General features: G+C 56.1%; 1 protein-coding gene across 1 annotated transcript in view; it reads left to right on the forward strand.

Annotated features, from left to right (window-relative positions):
* CDC42BPG (CDC42 binding protein kinase gamma) overlaps positions 1-17,598 on the forward strand; it is a 56,101-nt gene that overhangs the window by 21,815 nt on the left and 16,688 nt on the right. The window contains exons 2-22 of the mRNA XM_026650350.1: positions 1,779-1,870; positions 2,249-2,332; positions 2,690-2,785; positions 3,255-3,403; positions 3,575-3,668; positions 3,944-4,144; positions 5,444-5,692; positions 5,982-6,061; positions 6,596-6,711; positions 7,421-7,542; positions 7,746-7,988; positions 9,162-9,272; positions 9,995-10,176; positions 11,384-11,477; positions 13,597-13,721; positions 14,254-14,368; positions 14,607-14,755; positions 15,235-15,323; positions 16,399-16,451; positions 16,970-17,074; positions 17,476-17,544. Of these exons, the coding sequence (XP_026506135.1) occupies positions 1,779-1,870; positions 2,249-2,332; positions 2,690-2,785; positions 3,255-3,403; positions 3,575-3,668; positions 3,944-4,144; positions 5,444-5,692; positions 5,982-6,061; positions 6,596-6,711; positions 7,421-7,542; positions 7,746-7,988; positions 9,162-9,272; positions 9,995-10,176; positions 11,384-11,477; positions 13,597-13,721; positions 14,254-14,368; positions 14,607-14,755; positions 15,235-15,323; positions 16,399-16,451; positions 16,970-17,074; positions 17,476-17,544 (2,618 nt within the window). The remainder of the gene's footprint in view (positions 1-1,778; positions 1,871-2,248; positions 2,333-2,689; positions 2,786-3,254; positions 3,404-3,574; positions 3,669-3,943; positions 4,145-5,443; positions 5,693-5,981; positions 6,062-6,595; positions 6,712-7,420; positions 7,543-7,745; positions 7,989-9,161; positions 9,273-9,994; positions 10,177-11,383; positions 11,478-13,596; positions 13,722-14,253; positions 14,369-14,606; positions 14,756-15,234; positions 15,324-16,398; positions 16,452-16,969; positions 17,075-17,475; positions 17,545-17,598) is intronic.

Here is a 17,598-nt window from a genome sequence, read left to right on the forward strand (position 1 = left end):
GTGCACACCCAGTGATTTCCCATCTGGCCACTGTTGGGTGTCCCACGTCTGCTACGAGTTTGATGGGTCTCAGCTGTGTTCCTAGTGACACCCGTGCTCTAGCTTCTCTCCTCACCCACAGTCTCCTTGGCGAGATTGGGGGCTGAAATGACCTCAGAGTCAGACACTCTCTTTCCACTTCAGGCGAGCTATCCCAATCCGTGTCCTGGGCCGAGGGGGCAGGACACGATGGGGCATGCCCTGATCACGCTGTGCCTCGGGATGCTGCAGAGAGGCGGGGGAAGGGGCACCTGAGGCAGGTGAACAAGTTGGTGCGTAGCAACCACAAGCGCCTAATTGGAGACAATCTGGAAAAGTTGCAACATCGTAAATCCCTTTTGCGTTGTGCTTGCTGCTGTGAGCGGGCAGGGAGGCTGGGTTCTGTGCCTGGCTCTGGACGGGGTGTGGGTCTAGGGGTTAGAGCAGGGAGCGCTGGGAGTCAGGACTCCTGGGTTCTATTCCCAGCTCTGGGAGGGGAGTAGGGTCTGATGACTGGTGGGAGGGTGATTTATACAGCCCTGCCCGGCAGGCCCAGCCTTTGATGCACATCTGCAGACCACCTCCCTGGGCTGTGTGACCCTGGGCAAGTCCCTTCCCCTCTCAGGGCCTTTGTTTCTGCTGCCACCCATGTCTGTCTTGGCTGTAAGCGCTTTGGGGCAGGGACTGTCTGTCCCTCACTGTTGGTCTGTGCAGCGCCTGGCGCAATGGGGCCCCAGCCTTAGTCGGGGCTTCTGCACGCTACCGTAATACTTCTAGCAATAAGCCTGTCACACTCATTCTCTCTGCAGCCTTTGAATGTTACTCTTACTGGTGTAACCCCACCAACCCCAACAGTGTGGGTCCTTGCCCCCTCTAGGGGCTAATGAGTGTGCTACTGCTCTGAGTTAGAGGCGCTGTGCCCAAAGATTAAGGTTAGAGACTGATTGTTTTAAATCTAGCAGTTCTGGCTTTAATTCCTTGTAAATAACCCAACCAGATACATCTGTGTTTTGGTAGTGCCCAGAGGTCGTAAGAGAGATCAGGGCCCCATTGTGCTGCCCAGACCCTGACCGAGACCAGGCACTGCACAGACCCCGACTAAGATCAGGGCCCCCATTGTGCCAGGCACTGCACAGACCCCCACTGAGATCAGGGTCCCCATTGTGCCAGGCGCTGCACAGACCCCAACTGCGATCAGGGCCCCCATTGTGCCAGGCGCTGCACAGACACATGAGAGCGAGTCCCTGCCCAGAGCTCACAATCTAACTAGACGAAGGATTGTTTGCCCCATTTTACAGGGTCAGGAGCCGAGTCCCAGAGAGCCAAATCTCCAACTGATGGAGATGGGCACAGCTCCACTGGTCAGTGAAGTCACAACCATTTACACCAGCTGAGGATCAGTGCAGAGCGCTTCATTGACTTGCCAAGGGCAAATGGGGAGTCAAAGCTGGAGCCGGAAGCCTCAGCCTAGTGCCTTAACCACAATGCCAGCTTTGCTCTTTCAAATTGTTGATACACCCAAGAGGCCTGACTCGCTGCCCCCCCTCCTCCCCCCGCACTCTAACCCACTAGACCCCACTCCCTTCCCAGAGTCAGGGATAGAACCCTGGAGTCCTGACTCCCATTTCTATTCCTGGGTTCAAGCCACTAGCCCACCCCTCTGTCCCCAGGCAGCTCCCCTCATTTGCAAAGCCCCTGGGTAGTGCTGGGGCAGCAGTTGCTGCCCAAACTGAGGCCTCTCTCTGTGTCTCCCTGTCCAGCCACCCCGTTTGTCACCAAGGTGAAAGAGATGTGCCTGCGCCGGGAGGACTTTGAGCTTCTGAAGGTCATCGGGCGAGGGGCCTTTGGTGAGGTGAGCGCTGCCAGCCATCCCTGCTTGGACTCACGAGGGGCTAGTGGCCATAGTCCCAGGTGCAGTGCCAGGCACAGTATCGCCTGCTGCCACTGCTGTATCCTACTGGTGTCACTGGGTGGGGCTGGAGCTGTTGGAGCCCTGCAGGGTGCAATACTGCCTACTGTCACTGGGAGGCTGGGGAGGTCCTGGGGCACGAGGGTTGCAGGTAGCAGAGGGAAGACCAGGGAGTGGGGCTGTAGCAGGTTATTCCCACAGGGGGAGGGGCTAGGGCTCCATGCAGCCATGGTCCCTCCCTGCTGCCCCTGCAGCTTTTTCGGGGCCAATTCAGACTGGCTCCCGGAGGTCCCCTCTTTGATCCCATTCTCTGGCCATCAGGTGGCAGTGGTGAGGCTGCGGAACAGCGAGAAGGTTTATGCCATGAAGATACTGCACAAATGGGAGATGCTGAAGAGAGCAGAGGTACCTAACCCTACCCTCAGACTCCCCCCCGCACACTCACCACCCATGCTCCCCTCCCTCCATCCCACAGATTCCCGGCCTAGTGGCAGTGAACAATGGCAGGTATCCCATTTTCAGGCTGGATGGGCCCAGGGGTCTGATCTGGAATGGTAGGGGATGGGGGAGGGATACCAGTCTGGATGGGCCCATGGGTCTGTCCAGAACAGCAGGGGGTGGGGGGAGACTGGGCTGGATGGGCCCATTGCCCCAGTGCTGCAGCACTTTCTGCAGTGGCCTTGCTATGATAGAGCCCTGCAACCTCCCTGCCCTGGGGTGCATCCCCTGAGGCCTCGCCATCTCCCTGCAATCCTCTTGCAGACAGCCTGCTTCCGGGAAGAGAGGGACGTACTGGTGAAAGGGGACAGCCAGTGGATCACAGCCCTGCACTACGCTTTCCAGGATGAGAAGTACCTGGTAAGACTCTCCCTTGGGGGGGGGGGAGGGGGACTCTGCATTGCAAGCGGACCCTTGGTCCCTTGAGCACCATCTCCTTGCTCCCATGGACCAGAGACCCTTCCCTGGAGGAAGCGGCTGCACAGGCCTGGTTTAAATCCTGCTCCGGCTGCATCCAGAGGAAATTTTTAGGCGGTACGCATCTGGTTGCCAGCAGGTGGCGCTGTGGGTGCTGGGCATTGCCAACAGGATGTGTGGGGGGCAGGCTGGGCATTGCCAGCAGGGGGCACTGCGTGGGTGGCTGGCATTGCTGGATGAACTGCAGGTGCTGGGTGTTCCCAGCAGATGGCGCTGTAGGGCTGCATTGCTTACAGCTGCCGTGAGTTATTTTGCATGTCCTGCAAGGCTCATTGCAGGTGACTGGTGCAGCCTCCAGGGAGGGGATCTCCCCCCCCCCATCTCCCCAACTAACGCTGCCCCCTGTCTGCAGTATCTGGTGATGGATTATTACGTGGGTGGGGACCTGCTGACCTTGCTGAGCAAGTTCGAGGACCGGCTGCCTGAGGACATGGCCTGCTTCTACCTGGCCGAGATGGTCCTGGCCATTCACTCCATCCACCAGCTGCAATACGTGCACAGGTATGGCCTGGCTCCCAGACCCCCCTGCTCTAACCCGTCGGACCCCGCTCCCCTCCTAGAGCTGGGATAGAACCCAGGAATCCTGGCTCACAGCCCTCTGCTGTAGTCATATAGCCCTGTTTACTTATCAGGGGCTGGTCCCTCTCTGCCTTCTCCCCTCTCTCCCCACAGGGACATCAAGCCAGATAATATCCTGATCGACATGAATGGGCACATCCGCTTGGCTGACTTTGGCTCCTGTCTTCGACTGCGACCAGATGGGACGGTGAGAGGCTCAAGCTGCCGCAGGAACTGAGTGTGTGCTGCCTGCAGAGCAGGAACCGCCACAGACCCAGGCCTGGGTCAGCCCCTACAGCCTATTGCCCAGGACTCCGGTCAGTCTAGGGTTACAGTTCCTGGGCAATGGGGCTCCTGGCCCTTCCCTTGTGGAGATGGAGGTGGATTGACCAGCTCCTGTCTGCTCCGGGATGTGGATCCCATGGGATGGGGGCTGTCATGGCCACACACGGAGATAGACACCCTGTCTCCCCTCCTGGCCAGGTGGAATCTGCGGTGGCAGTGGGGACCCCTGACTACATCTCCCCTGAGATCCTGCAGGCCATGGAGGACGGAAAGGGGAAATACGGCCCCGAGTGTGACTGGTGGTCCCTGGGCGTCTGCATGTACGAGCTGCTCTTCGGGGAGACACCCTTCTATGCCGAGTCCCTGGTGGAGACCTATGGCAAGATCATGAACCATGAGGTGAGCCTGGCAGGGCAGGGTGCCCTGGCCAGGCCTCCCTGAGCTCGCTGAGGGGGCCTTGGAACGGGATGTATGGTGCAGGCTTTGCTGCAAAGGGGTGGATGCTTAGGAGAGTCTGAGAGGAGGTAGGCTGGTGAGGGGGTTGGGGGAATCTGTGGGTAGATGGGGAGGGATGGATGAGGAATGGGGATGAATAGATGGGTAGATTAATATGGGTTGATGTCTGGATGGATGGATGGATGAATACAGATGGATGGAAGAATATGGGTGGATGGACGGGTAAGTGAAGATGGATAGATGAATGTGGGTAGGTGGATGGATGGATAGATAGATGAAGATGGATGGATGGATAGATTAATATTTTAAGGTGGATGGATGAATGGGGCATGTTGATGGATAGATGGGTAGATAGGTAGATGGATGGATGAAGATGGGTAAATAGGTAGATGGATGAATATGGGTAGATAGATGGATGGATGAAGATGGATAGATGGGGATGGATGGATGGATGGATAGGTAGATGAAGATGGATGGATGCATAGATTAATATGGTAAGGTGGATGGATGGATGGGGCATGGTGATGGATAGATGAATATGGGTAGATAGGTAGATGGATGGATGGATGAAGATGGATAGATGAAATGGGTGGATGGGGATGGGTGGGATGCGGTTGGGGATGGATAGATGAATATGGGTGGATAGGTAGGTAGGTGGATGGATGGGGAATGGGGATGGATGGATAGGTAGATGAATATGGGGAGATAGGTGGATGGATGGGGATGGAGTTGGGGATGGTTGGGCAGATGGATAGATAGATGAACATGGATGGCTGGGTGAATGGATGGGTGTATGGATGGGGATGGGTAGATGGGAAGGGAGGGATGAAGGAAGGGAGGAATGGAAGGGTAGATGGGGGGGTGAGTAGATGGAGTGGAGGGAAGGAGAGGGATGTTGCATGAATGGAATGGAGGAAGGATGGGTACATGGGGATGAAAGGGGATGTATTGTGATAACTGGGTGGGTAGAGGGGGATAAATATGAATACATCTGCATGTTCTTGAATAAATTGTGCATACAGGAGACTGATTTGTGTGGCCATTTCAATCAATTGTGTGTGTATTCATGTTAATTTGCATACAGTGGGATCATTTGGCATGTGTGCTGATAGCTTTGTCCAGAGGTGCAGATAATGCGATGGGCAAAGGGGCATCAAGCTAGGAAGCCAGCAAGGAACTCCAGCCTGACTCCCCTGATCAGTCCCTCTGCACTGAGCCCCTTTGCCTTGTACCCCGCTCCAGAACCACCTGCAGTTCCCCACGGACATCACGGACGTGTCGGAGCCAGCCAAGGACCTGATCCGGGGGCTGCTGTGCCACCAGGAGCTGCGACTGGGCCAGAACGGCATTGAGGACTTCAAGCGGCACCCCTTCTTTGAGAGCATTGACTGGGACAACATCCGAGCCAGCACCCCCCCCTACGTGCCTGAGGTCAACAGCCCCGCAGACACCTCCAACTTTGACGTGGACGACGACACGCTCAAGGAGTTGGTGAGTGCGGTGCTAGGGGGCGCTGTGCTGCAGGGTGGGGTGGCGGGGCTTGGTAGGGGGCACTCTGCTCTCGCAGTCGGTGCTGGCCCCAGTGCTATGCTATGGGGTGCTGTGCTGCTGGCAGGGTCTACTTTCCTCTGAGTCTGTAGAACTGAGGTACAAAGGTTCATTGAGGTTCCTCAGACTCTGTGTAAACAGCCCACGCATCCCGCTCCAGGAGTGGGGGTGTATCCGCGCTGGCTGCCGTGATCTCTTTGTGATGTGTGTTGTCCCCTCTCTCATCTCCCAGGAGACGCTGCCCCCAGTTTCTCACAGTGCATTCACTGGCCATCATCTCCCCTTTGTGGGGTTCACCTTCACCTCCGGCTGGTGAGTACGAGCCCCTGGCAGGGACACCCCGTCCCCCTCCACAGCTGTTCCCCTGGGGGCCAGAGTGGCCAGCGTTGTTACCACTTCAATGCGCATTCATGATCCCCTCTCCCTGGATCAAACCAATGGGCCCATCCAGCCCAGCATGCCCCCCTCCTGCTACCCCAGGTCAGACCCATGGGCCCCCCTCCTGCTACCCTAGGTCAGACCCATGGGACCCCCTCCCTGCTGCCCCAGGTCAGACCCATGGGACCCCCTCCCTGCTGCACTGAGCCCATCCAGCCTGGTATTCCCTCATGGGCCACATGTGAACTCGGTGCCCTCTGGCCAGGATTGAACTCATCACCTTGAGATCTAGAGACATGAGACTCTAGAGGTCAGGCTGAAGGACCACCCAGTCTGGGGATGCCGAGGCGTCTGCCACTTGGTGCAGCCACCAGCGGGAGACAAAGAGCCACATCCTGGGCTAAGCTGACCAAGCAGGATGCTCACGCACACCGCCCCCTCCGTGTCCCGCAGCCCCATGTCCCGCAGCCCCATCTCCGAGCAGAAGCCCCCGTCCCCTTCCACATCCCCTGCCGTGGCCCAGCTGGAGAAGAAGATCCAGAACCTGGAGCGGGAGAAGCTGGAGCTGGCCCGGAAACTTCAAGGTAAGGCAGGTGGTGCTCCGAGGGTTAAATCCCAAAGATCTGCCCTGTCTAGCAGCTTAGATGCCTCCTCTTGCACCCTTATCCCTGTGGTCTCCACACACCTGCTCATGGATGTATCTGCATCGTCCCCATCTGGCAGAGGAAGTGACAATGAGTCTGGGAACAGAACCAGGGTGGAGCTCTGCCTGCCAACCTCCTGCTCTAACCCCCAACCCTCCCAGAGCTAGGGATAGACCCCAGGAGTCCTGACACCCAGTCCCCTGCTCCACTACACCCCTCTCCCCTCCCAGAGCTGGGGAGAGAACCCAGCAGCTGTTTACGAGGGATGCCCTGGGAGGGAGCTTGCGGCCATCCATCTCCTTCCTGCTCAGTCCCTTTCACACAGTTTTGGGGGCTGACCCATTTTGCTTCCACCTGGCATTTCCCCATGCAGACATGCTGCCCAGATTCCCACCCCGAGTTTCCAAAGCCCCGGCCAAGAACTCAGAAATTGGGAGCTTGAAGAGAGAAATAGAGATGTTGTGTAGAAAGTTGACAAGTACTGACGCCTGTGGGATAGAGGCCGTGGATCAGCTGGGGCACTGATCTGATCTGGGATCTGATCTGGAGTAGTGGGGTGGTGAGAGAGGAAACTGGACTGGATGGGCCCATGGGTCTGATCAGAGGTAAGGAATCCCACTAAATTCCCTGGTTTCTCACTCATGCTCAGAGAACCAATCAGAAGCTGAAGACACGATAAAACAGCGGCTGAAGGGGGAGGCGTCTGGGCAGGTGAAAATCCTGGAGAAGCAACTGAAATCGCTCAGACAGGAGAGGGACGAGGCCCGTAAGGTGAGACACTCCCAGGAGTTCTGCTACTGCCCCTTCCACCTGTACAGAATAACTGGGATCCCTCACCCAGCACTGAGATACAACCACCTCTGGGGTGGGGCAGAGGAGCTGTTCATACAGAGAGCCCTCACCTGGTGCTGAGATGCAGCTGCCTCTGGGGTGGAGCACTGCAGCTGTCTTTAACGGTGATTGTACCCCCACAGGAACTGTTGGAAGCCCAGGAGCGGCTGAAGGCCCAGGGCCAGGAGCTGCAGGAGCTCCTGACCAGGCAGAAGCAAACGGCAGAGGAACTGCGCTGCACTGAGGCCAAGTGCGGGGACCTGCAGGCCCAGCTACTCCGGCATGTGCGCCAGCTGCGGGAACGTCAGGAGGAGACCGAGGCAGCTGCCCGGCGTGTGGATGGCCTGCGCAAGGAGCTGGCACGGGTGGAGAGTGGGCGCAAGGAGGTAACCGGGCAGTGCCCGCCCCTTCCTGGCTGCACCAAGCATGGGACGCCTCCTTGCATGCACGCATCACCAGGCCATGTCCCTCCCTGCTGTGTGCATAAGATGCCCCCTGGTGGTTGCCCTGCAGCTTTGCAATTGTGCAGCACCAGCCTCAGCTTCCCAGTGCTACGAGTGGGACTTCGCCTAGTGGCTCCTTGCACCCATACATCATACAGCACCAACTCACCCCCCACACACGCCCTCTGCTGGCAGCCCGTCAGCTGTGCATGATGCTGAGCCGCATGCCTCTTGTGCTGAATGCACAGTGCCCCCTGCTGGCCAGCACTGCCTGCATTCCCCAGCTGGCAGCTGGGGGACAGGGCAGGGGTTAAATCCCAGTTATCTGGCAATCAGTGACAGCTGAGCATAGTTAAGATGGGTGCCTTTAAGAACATGCAGGGTGGGGCTGCAAGGCAGAGCTGTAATGGGGTAGGAGGCTACTGGGGCAGGACTGTGGGCTTGGTTAGGGGTGCACCTGAAAAATAAAAATAACCCCTCCCATCAAAAGGACTTTGCTGCTAAGTGTCCCCCAGTAATCCTGGTCCCCCCCCTGTGCTGTCTCTGAGGCTCTCTGGGTGGCTTGGAGGATGGGGGAGCAGAATCCAGCCCCCTTGTGAGTTACCTTAGGTCAGGAGGGGCTGGCACCCCTGGGGGGTGACCCCAAACAGAGAGGGGGTGTGCCAGGGTTAGAAGAAGGTCCCTGCTGCCTTTGAACCTGACTCCTGTGTGCGTCCCTGGGGCAGGGGCACCGGCAAGGAGCGTTTGGCCTCCTCTCCTTGTCCTGGGTTGAGCCCCTTCTACTGGGACTGTCATCTCTGGGCCCTGTCCTCCTGTCTCTTGCCTGAGGCTGGGTACTTAATCCTGGTTCTGCTGTGCCCTGCAAGCCCACATCACCAGGGGCTGGGAGTGGGCTGGGATCCATACCCAAACCCTCAACCCGGCCCCTCACACCCTGGGGCTGGGTCAGAGCCAGGGGGCCCCAGGAGGGAATGGCCCCATGTCTCATTCCTCCTCCCCCGGGTCTGACTACCAGGGAAGGGCCCAGGTCCCCCAGTGCTCTTGCCTCAGGCCCGCTGTTCTCCCAGCCCTGGGGCTGTGGGGGTGCTGGAGGCTGATGGCCCCCCACCCCCACAGCTGGAGTCTCGGATCAAAGGTCTCTCCAGCGAGGTGTCCAAGCAGCAGAAGCTGAAGGAGAGAAGTGAGCTGCAGGCGAGGAAGATGAGGCAGGAGCTGGAGGGGCTGAAGGTGAGGAGGAAGGGGGCTGGGTACGTGGGGAGTAACGCACTAGTGCCCCTTGCACAGGTAGGCAGTCAGAGGGTGCAGCCTCCAGAGCATTTCCCTCCCATGCCCAGCAGGGTCAGTGAGAGCACACGGGCCCCTTGACTGGTCAGTGGGAACCCCTGGGGGGTTGATTGGTGAGCGCACGAGAGCCCCTTGCCCGGTCAGTGGGAGTCCCTGTGGGAGTGTTTGGCGGGTGCACGAGGGCCCCTTGCTCAGTCAGTGTGGCCCCTGGAGGGGGGGTTAGTGAGTGCATGAGGGTCCTTTGCCCAGTCAGCGGGATCCCGGGGGAGGGGGTTGGTGAGTGCATGAGGGCCCCTTGCCTGGTCAGAGGGGTCCTTGGGCGTCGGTTGGTGAGAACACAAGGGCCCCTTGCCCAGTCAGAGGGGATCCCCGGGGGCAGTTGGTGAGTGCACGAGAGCCACTTGCCCGGTCAGCGGGGCCTCTGGGGGTCAGTTGGTGAGTGCACAAGGCCCCCTTGTCGGGTCAGCGGGCCTTTGGGGGTCAGTTGGTGAGTGCGTGAGGGCCCCTTGCTGGGTCAATGGGGGGTCTCTGCGGGGAGCATTAGGGCCCCTTGCAGGATTAGGCATCAGCACTCCTCTTTGAACAGTTAGTGATATACTGCATAAGTGCCCCCCATGGTAATGGGCAAGTGGGTGCCTGTGGCTGAACTCTCCTGCCCCCTGCAGGTGAAGCATGGCACAGCCTCTCTGGACCCTGCCGGCCCCAACCACACCAAGGACCTCACATTCCTGCGAGGGGAGCGGAGGAGCCTGCGTGAGCCACTGCAGCAGAGGGAGAGCCAGCAGGGGGCGCTGCAGGGTGAGCTTGCCCCACTGCAGGGAAAACTGGAGAAAGCCAGGAAGGAGAGGTGAGTGGTGATTTGAACCCAGAACTCTCTCCTGGGCTCAGCATCCCCATTGGTCAGGGGCAGGGAGGGGAATTAAGTTTTTTCTGGGGGGGGGGGAGGGGGGAGAAGGAAGGTGGATTTTCCTGTGAGAAAATTTCTTTTTTTATTTGGAGACATTTTTTCCACAAGAAAATGTTTGGAGTTTTTCTTCGTTTTCCTCCCTCTTCTCTCATCCTCTTTGATTTCATTTCTCCACTTCTGCCACAGACCTGGACACCCCATTTTTTCCAATAATCATTTATTTTTGCATCCTAGGAATTTTTTCCCTTTTCCCTGTTCCGTCGCGTTTCAGGAATTTGGGGAGTTTCCAATAGCGAGAGTGACCGAATGAAGGAGGAGGGGGAAGAACCATTTATTCAATTCCATTTAATGGTTAAAAGGAGGGTAAAATTTATTAATTTGAAGAAAAATTTAAAAAAAAAATCCACATTTTTTAACCCAGATAAATGGCCATTTTTAACAGGGGAGGAGTTGGGAAAGAAATGTCCTTCAGACATAGTTGCTGTTGTGTGGCCGAGCGGTTACAGCCCCAGACTGGGTTCTGTTCTCGGCTCTGCCACTGGCCTGTTGGGTGACCTGGAGCAAGTCAGTGTCTCTCTGTGTGCCTCAGTTTCCCCATCTATAAAATGGGGATTATGATATCGACCAGATTTTTCAAGCAGTAGCTCTCAACCTTTCCAGACTCCTGTATCCCTTTCAGGAGTCTGATTTGTCTTGCATACCCCCAAATTTCACCTCACTTAAAAACTACTTGCTTACAAAATCAGACGTAAAAATACAAATGTGTCCCAGCACGCTGTTACTGAGAAATTGCTCACTCTCTCATTTGTACCATATCATTATAAAATAATTCCATTGGAATATTAATATTGTCGTTACATTTTAGTGTATGGTATATGGAGCAGTATAAACAAGTCATTGTCTGTATGAAATTTTAGTTTGTACTGACTTTGCTAGTGCTTTTTGTGTAGCCTGTTGTAAAACTAGGCAACTATCTAGATGAGTTGATGTACTCCCTGGAAGACCTCTGTGTACCCCTGGTTGAGAAGCACTGTTGTAAAACACTTTGAGAGCTACAGGTGGAAAGCATTGGATAAAAGCTAGGGATTGATATCATTATTCCTGTTAGTTGTGGCTCTAATGTTCTTTTCCAACCCCTGGGCTCTAGTTTAAGGGAACACAAGGAGCTGAAAGACCAGAACGAACGGGAGAGGACTTTGCTGCAGGAAGAGAACAGTAAATTCGCCCAGGAACAGGAGAGGGTAAGAGGAACTTGAATCTCTCCATTTCTCCAAGGTGGGCTTGATTTGGATCTTCCAGAGTTAATGGGGCTCAGCCTCTTGCAATCTGGTTGCTGCTGGGTTGCATGGCTGATGTGCTGCGGGCTGTACTACTGGGTAGCTGCAGGGGCTGCATCCCTGCAAGGTGCAGTACCGCCTGATGCCACAGGGGGCGTCTCCTGATGGGAGAGTGCTGTGGTCTGCCTGCTGCAGAGGGAGGGATTGCACATGGGCTGCAGGTAGTAGAGGGAGGGGTCCTGGAGCAGGGAATGCAGGCTGCAGTGGGGCTATTGGATCTTAGCCCCCAGAGGCAGAATACATGGTTGCTGGAATCCCTGCAGCATGTAGGAGGAGGCACAGAGCCCTACCCCATGCCCTAGCTGGTACCTGAGGGCCAGTCTGTCTCATCTCATTGGCCAGCAGAGCAAGCTCTGCCTGCGCTTGGAGCTGTACGTGAGCAGCTATTTGCAATGGTGCACCACAGCTTGAATTGGCCCTGAAAAGCCTAGGAACGATTCTGCATAGAGCACCCTCTACTGGCAATTTAAATAGCTGTTGTATGTAGACAGAGCTCTCCCACGTACAGCACACTCTCAAGATGCTCCTTAGCTGGCTATATACAGATCTCTCCCATGTGTTATAGCCGACCACTAGCTCTGCTGTAGTTAAGGCTGAGAAGCTCTTTCTGTTTAAAGGTCAACTCTATCAGATGCTGTAAAATTCACATGCTTAATTGAATTGCCTTGAAATTTGGTTTGCCTCATGGGGGCACAGGGTGGGGTTAGTGATCCAAATTTGGGGGCATTCAAACGAGGTTCCTGAGATACAGCCCCCCAATCCCCCAGCATTTCTTAACATTGACACTTTTCCACCAACTTTGATTGCGCAGATCTGGGGCTCAAACTGTGGGTCTGATCGTCTCAAACACTTGCCATTTATCCCTGCTAGTGCATGGCATTGGCACCCACTGCTTTTTGGGGGAAGCAATATTGAAAATGTTATTTGGAAAAGAGTTAAGCTGTCTGACTAGACGCGTGCTCTGAATGCACTGCAACGTATGTGTGCAGAGAGAATAGCCAAGAGGGTTTCGAGTCATTCACTATTCACGTGACCTGGATGGACCAAGGGGACATGCTGTGGGTACTGAACCTGAGTATACACCTAGGCAATGTGCATTTAAAACCTGCTCTGCGGAGAAGTCGGAGACAGATTTGCCGCCTCCATCCAAGGAAGGGTAGCGAGCCGAGGTTATTTGGGGAAATGGAATCTGAGAACAGTAGATAATTAGGAAAATGCATGTGCCTTAATTCTGGATGTCCTGGTTTCCAGAGGTTTGAGTTTTGCTAAATTCGATGTTCCGGAACAGCAAGAGATCAGCCGTAACTCTGCATTAGCCAAGTTTTTGGCCAGTGGCTAGAGCACGCTCGGGACACTCCGCGAACAAGCTAGCTACATGTGGACTGACCTAGCTCTCATGGCACCCGGAGTTAAAAGAATAGGAGGGATTTGAGGGGAGGGGGGAGGTAGAGCTGGCCGAACTTTTTCCACCAAAACTATTTTTCAGTGAAAAATGCAGATTCAGGCAGATGGAAACATTTTGTGAATTTGGGTCAACTTCAGCCAATTGTTTTGGTTGAAATCGAACAAATCAAAAGCTCCAAAACTTGGAACATGTTGATTTGTTGATGTGAAATGAATTCTTATTTGAAATTACCTTTAATTTCATTTAAAATAACATTTCAAGGGGGGAGAGGGACTTGAAAATGACACATTTCAATTGACCTGAAACACAACTTTTTTGACTTTTTGATTCGTCGAAAATTCCAAAAAAACTTGGGTTTTGGTCGACTTGCTACAAATTTTTTCCTGATATTTTGGAACTGCGAGGGGATGAAAGCCCATTCTCCACCCAGCTCTAACTGCAGGGTCCGTCCTCCCAAGGTCCCTGCGGCATTGTCTTCCTCTCGTAGGGTGACTAGATGTCCCGATTTTATAGGGACAGTCCCAATTTTTGGGTCTTTTTCTTATATAGGCTCCTATTACCCCCACCCCTTGTCCCGATTTTTCACATTTGCTGTCTGGTCACCCTCCCTGTTCGCAGCTCCTAGGTCAGGTGGAGAAGCTAAATACAACCAACAGGCAGCTGGAGCAGGAGCTGCGCTCACTGGAGGACCGGAGAGAAACAGTCACTAACTGGGAGGCCCAGATCTCTGACATTCTGAAGTGGTATGAGCCCCCCATGCCGAGCCGGGTGGTCCAGGGATTAGAGCCCCAAGTAGGGCTCACTGTGGGGTGGGATGAGAGCACACAAGGGTTATCCTGCTCTTAGGATAAGACAGCATCCCATTGTACCAGGGAACAACAGTATAGCCTGGGAGTCAGGACTCTAGGTTCTGTTCCTGGCTCTGGGAGGAGAGTGGGGTCTAGTGGTTAGAGCAGGGGGCTGGGCTGGGAGTCAGGACTCCTGGGTTCTATCCCTAGCTCGGGAGGGGAGAGGGGTCTAGTTGTTTGAACAGGGAGGGCTGGGAAACAGAACTCCTGGGTTCTATTTCCAGCTGTGTTGCTGGCTGTGTGACTTGCCTCAGATCACTTACCCTTCTCATCTGGTTGACATGAACGTGTTGGGCTGGGGGCTCCTTTCCCTGGGATTGGGAAATAGGTTGCAGGGGCAGATGCTGCTGCCGCCTTGGTCCCACTTGGGTTGGTCTAGCTGGCTCCTGGCAGGACTTTCTCCTGACTCTCTCTCCCACTCCCCCAGGGTCAGTGACGAGAAGGAGTCCAGGGGCTATCTCCAGGCTCTGGCCACCCGGATGACCGAGGAACTGGAATCCCTGAAACACATCAGCACAAAAACCTCAGGCGCCAGAAGCCCGGTACGAGCTCAGCGGGGTTGCGTGGGGCTGGATTGGAGCCAGCATGTATCTGGTGGGGCTAGATTGCAGCCCCATATCCCATTCCCCACCCCTCTGAGCCAGCCAGTACCCTGCCCTGGTGCTGGGATTGGAGCTGGCACCCCCTAGAGGGAAGGCCGGGGGTCCCATTCCCTCTGATCCAGCCAGCCCTGGGGTTTCCCTGCTCCTAGCTCAGCCCTTCCTCTCTCTGAATGTGAAGGACAATCACTGGAAGGCCAGGCGCCTGCAGAAGATGGAGGCCTCGGCCAAGCTGGAGCTGCAGTCAGCGCTGGAAGCCGAGCTCCGGGCCAAGCAGGGTGTCCAGGAGGAGCTGACTGAGATGAAGGGTGCACACCTGGCCACCGAGCGGTGAGGCGGGTGGGGAGCTGATACTTGTTAGCCGGGGAAGGGGTTGGAGCCCCATGCCTTGGGACACTTGCCAGACAGCTGGGGGACTGTCGGTGGCTGAAATGGGACTAGAACCAGGAGTCCTGGCTCCCAGGCCCCTCCTGCTCTAACCACTAGATGCCATTGCTGTCCCAGAGCTGGGACTAGAACCCAGGAGTCCTGGCTCCCAGGCCCCCTGCTCTAAGCACCAGATTCCAGTCCCTCCCAGAGCTGGGGATAGGACAGAGGAGCCCACAGCCCCCTGCTACAATGGCTAGACAGTGCTGCTGCTTCAGCAGTTTTCACCCTCTGAGATGTTCATCAGGGTAAAATCTGTCTGGGGAGGGGCTGGCGCCTCTGCCATCAGCTGCGTGGGCACAGCATTGTGCTGCCCTGGCCCCGTGGCACCTTTGGAGCAATAAAGACAAGGGTTTCCCTTGTTGTTGGGATATTTTGACAAGGAAATTGCAAGAGGCCGAGGCGCAGAACCGGGCCCTGCAGCTGGAGCTGGAGAAGCTGAAGGAGGAGCTGAAGGTCAGGTCTGTGGAAGGTAAGGCCCTGGAATTTCCAGCCTGGCTGAGTACACACGCAGGATGGCAGCGGTGTGGTTACTGCTCTAGCCTGGGGTGCCCCAGCTGAGATTGAGGGGCCTTGGGGGGGGATCCCTCAAATGAGATCAGGGACACCCCACCATGCCAGGGGCTGCATGGACCCTCCGATTTAGATCGGGGGGCTGTCCTTGGTGCTGCTCAGGTCCACCCTTGAACGAGGTCAGAGGCTCGCCTGTTGTGCCAGACACTGCATGGGCCTCCCTGACCAAGACTGGGGGACCCAGTTGTGCCAGGCACTACACAGACCGAGATCGGGGGGGGCCATGATGTGCCGGGCACAGAACAGACCCTTGGTAAGAGAGTCCCTGCCCCCAAGAGCTCCAGGCCTAAACAAAGGGTGGGAGGGGCAGCGGAGGGGCAGAGAGGAGAAGGGACTCTCCTGAGGTCGCTGGCAGAGCCAGGAATAGAACCCATGTGTCCTGTGCCCTCCTCACTAGCTCCACTCGCAGCTTGGGCAAGTCACAGAGTCACTCTGACCTCTGCTTTCCCACCTGTAAAGGGGAGAGAAGCCATCTTTTGTCTGGCCAAGCTGTCAGCTCTGGGGGACTGAGACTCGCTGTGTGTGCAACGACTGGCGGGGGGCATTGTGGTGGGCACTTGGCTCAACCGGGGTGGGGGAAGCCTGCGTGGGGGCCCAGCCCAATCTCATTTGGGGTCTATAGATGCTATTGTAATAATTCAGTGCTGGTGGGACACACTTAGAAGTGAAAACTCCCAGTTCCCAGCCCTAACCAGCACGTCATGTTCTCATTGACCAACGCGGTGGTTCTGTGAACTGGCTACTGTGTGTGTCTGTGTGTCTATGTGCTATTGTCCTTTGCTGGATGCAACGGGAACTTCTCCACCATGTGTCAAATCACCTGTACTGCTAGCAGCTAATGGGGGATTCTCCTTTAGCGCAAATAGGTAGGATCTGTGCTTTTGGGAGGGAGGAGCTGGGATCCACTCTGGGCCATAGACCGGTGGATGCTGAGGTGTTACAGTGCTGTGTGTGAATCTTTCTCTTTCTTCTAGGCACAAAACAACAGGGGCCGCTAATTCCCTTCCTATCGTTCTGGAGTGCGGAGGTGCGTCTGTCAGGCTGTGGCTGGAGCAGGGCGGGCTGGGAGTCAGGGCCCCTGGATTATATCAAGGGAATTAAGACTCCTGGGTCTGTCCACAGTTCTGGGCGGGGAATAGGGTTTGTTGGTTAGGTTGGGGGGGCTGGAAGTCAGGACTCCTGGGTTTTATTCCTGGCTCTTGTCTCTCAAGACATTGACACAGGGGACTTTGTGCTTTAGCTGCGTGCACTGATGGTCCCACCCATCCGGGGGAATTAATAGCCCCTTGATTCATATGGTGCCCTCTAGTGCCGCTCCGGGGTCAGCACTGCCTGCAAGGGAACAGCGCCCCCTACTGAGCCGCCACCCCATTCCCTCCAGCACAGCACCCCCTAGTGCCATACTGGGGCCAGCACTGGCTCAGAGGGGAGAGCGCCCCCTAGTGTCATGCGAGGCAAGCACTGACTCCATGGGAGAGCGTCCCCTGCCTCATTGCCTTACATGCCGCAGCAGGGTGGGTTTGCATGCTGCTTTTTCTTTGGCAGAAGGATGCGATCAGTTTTGGGAGTCCCCCAGACACGCAGGAGAATCGGAGATCGGCCGAGGAGGCCCAGCTGCGCCCAGAAGGGAGGAGAAGCCTCCGAGCCAACGTGAGTAGTAAATGCTAACAGCCTTGCTGTGTGATGCCCCACCTCCAGTGAGAGGCTCAGATGGAGGATGTAGCTCTTGGCTCCCCAGGGCTCACACTTCTACCCCAGCCCAGCCCATGGCAGTCTGTCCCCAGCTCAGGGAGGGGAGCGGAGTGGAGTCTAATGGGTGGGAGTGGGGGGCTGGGAGCCAGGACTCCTGTGTTCTATCCTACCTCTAGGAGCAGGAGGGAGTCTGGTGGGTTAGAGCAGGGTGGGGTTCGGAGGCAGGACGCCTGGGTTCTATTCCCAGCTCTTCCCCAGCTTTGATTTGGAAAAAGTCACTTACTTGCAGCTCCTTTTGAAATGTTTCCCTCCGAGCTCTCTCTGCTGACTCTGCCCTCTCTCTCCTTGCATCCTCACAGCCGGCTCTGGCCAAACCCCCAGCACAGGTGGCTGTTGCTGCAGAAGGAAGCAGCTCAGGTGCATTCAAGGTAACCTGGGGTTTGTGTATGTGTGTGTTTGCTCTGTTGTGTGGGGGAGGGCAT

Source organism: Terrapene carolina, unplaced genomic scaffold (genome assembly GCF_002925995.2).
Source record: "Terrapene carolina triunguis isolate 2854851 unplaced genomic scaffold, T_m_triunguis-2.0 Scaffold89, whole genome shotgun sequence".
Taxonomy (NCBI): domain Eukaryota; kingdom Metazoa; phylum Chordata; order Testudines; family Emydidae; genus Terrapene; species Terrapene triunguis.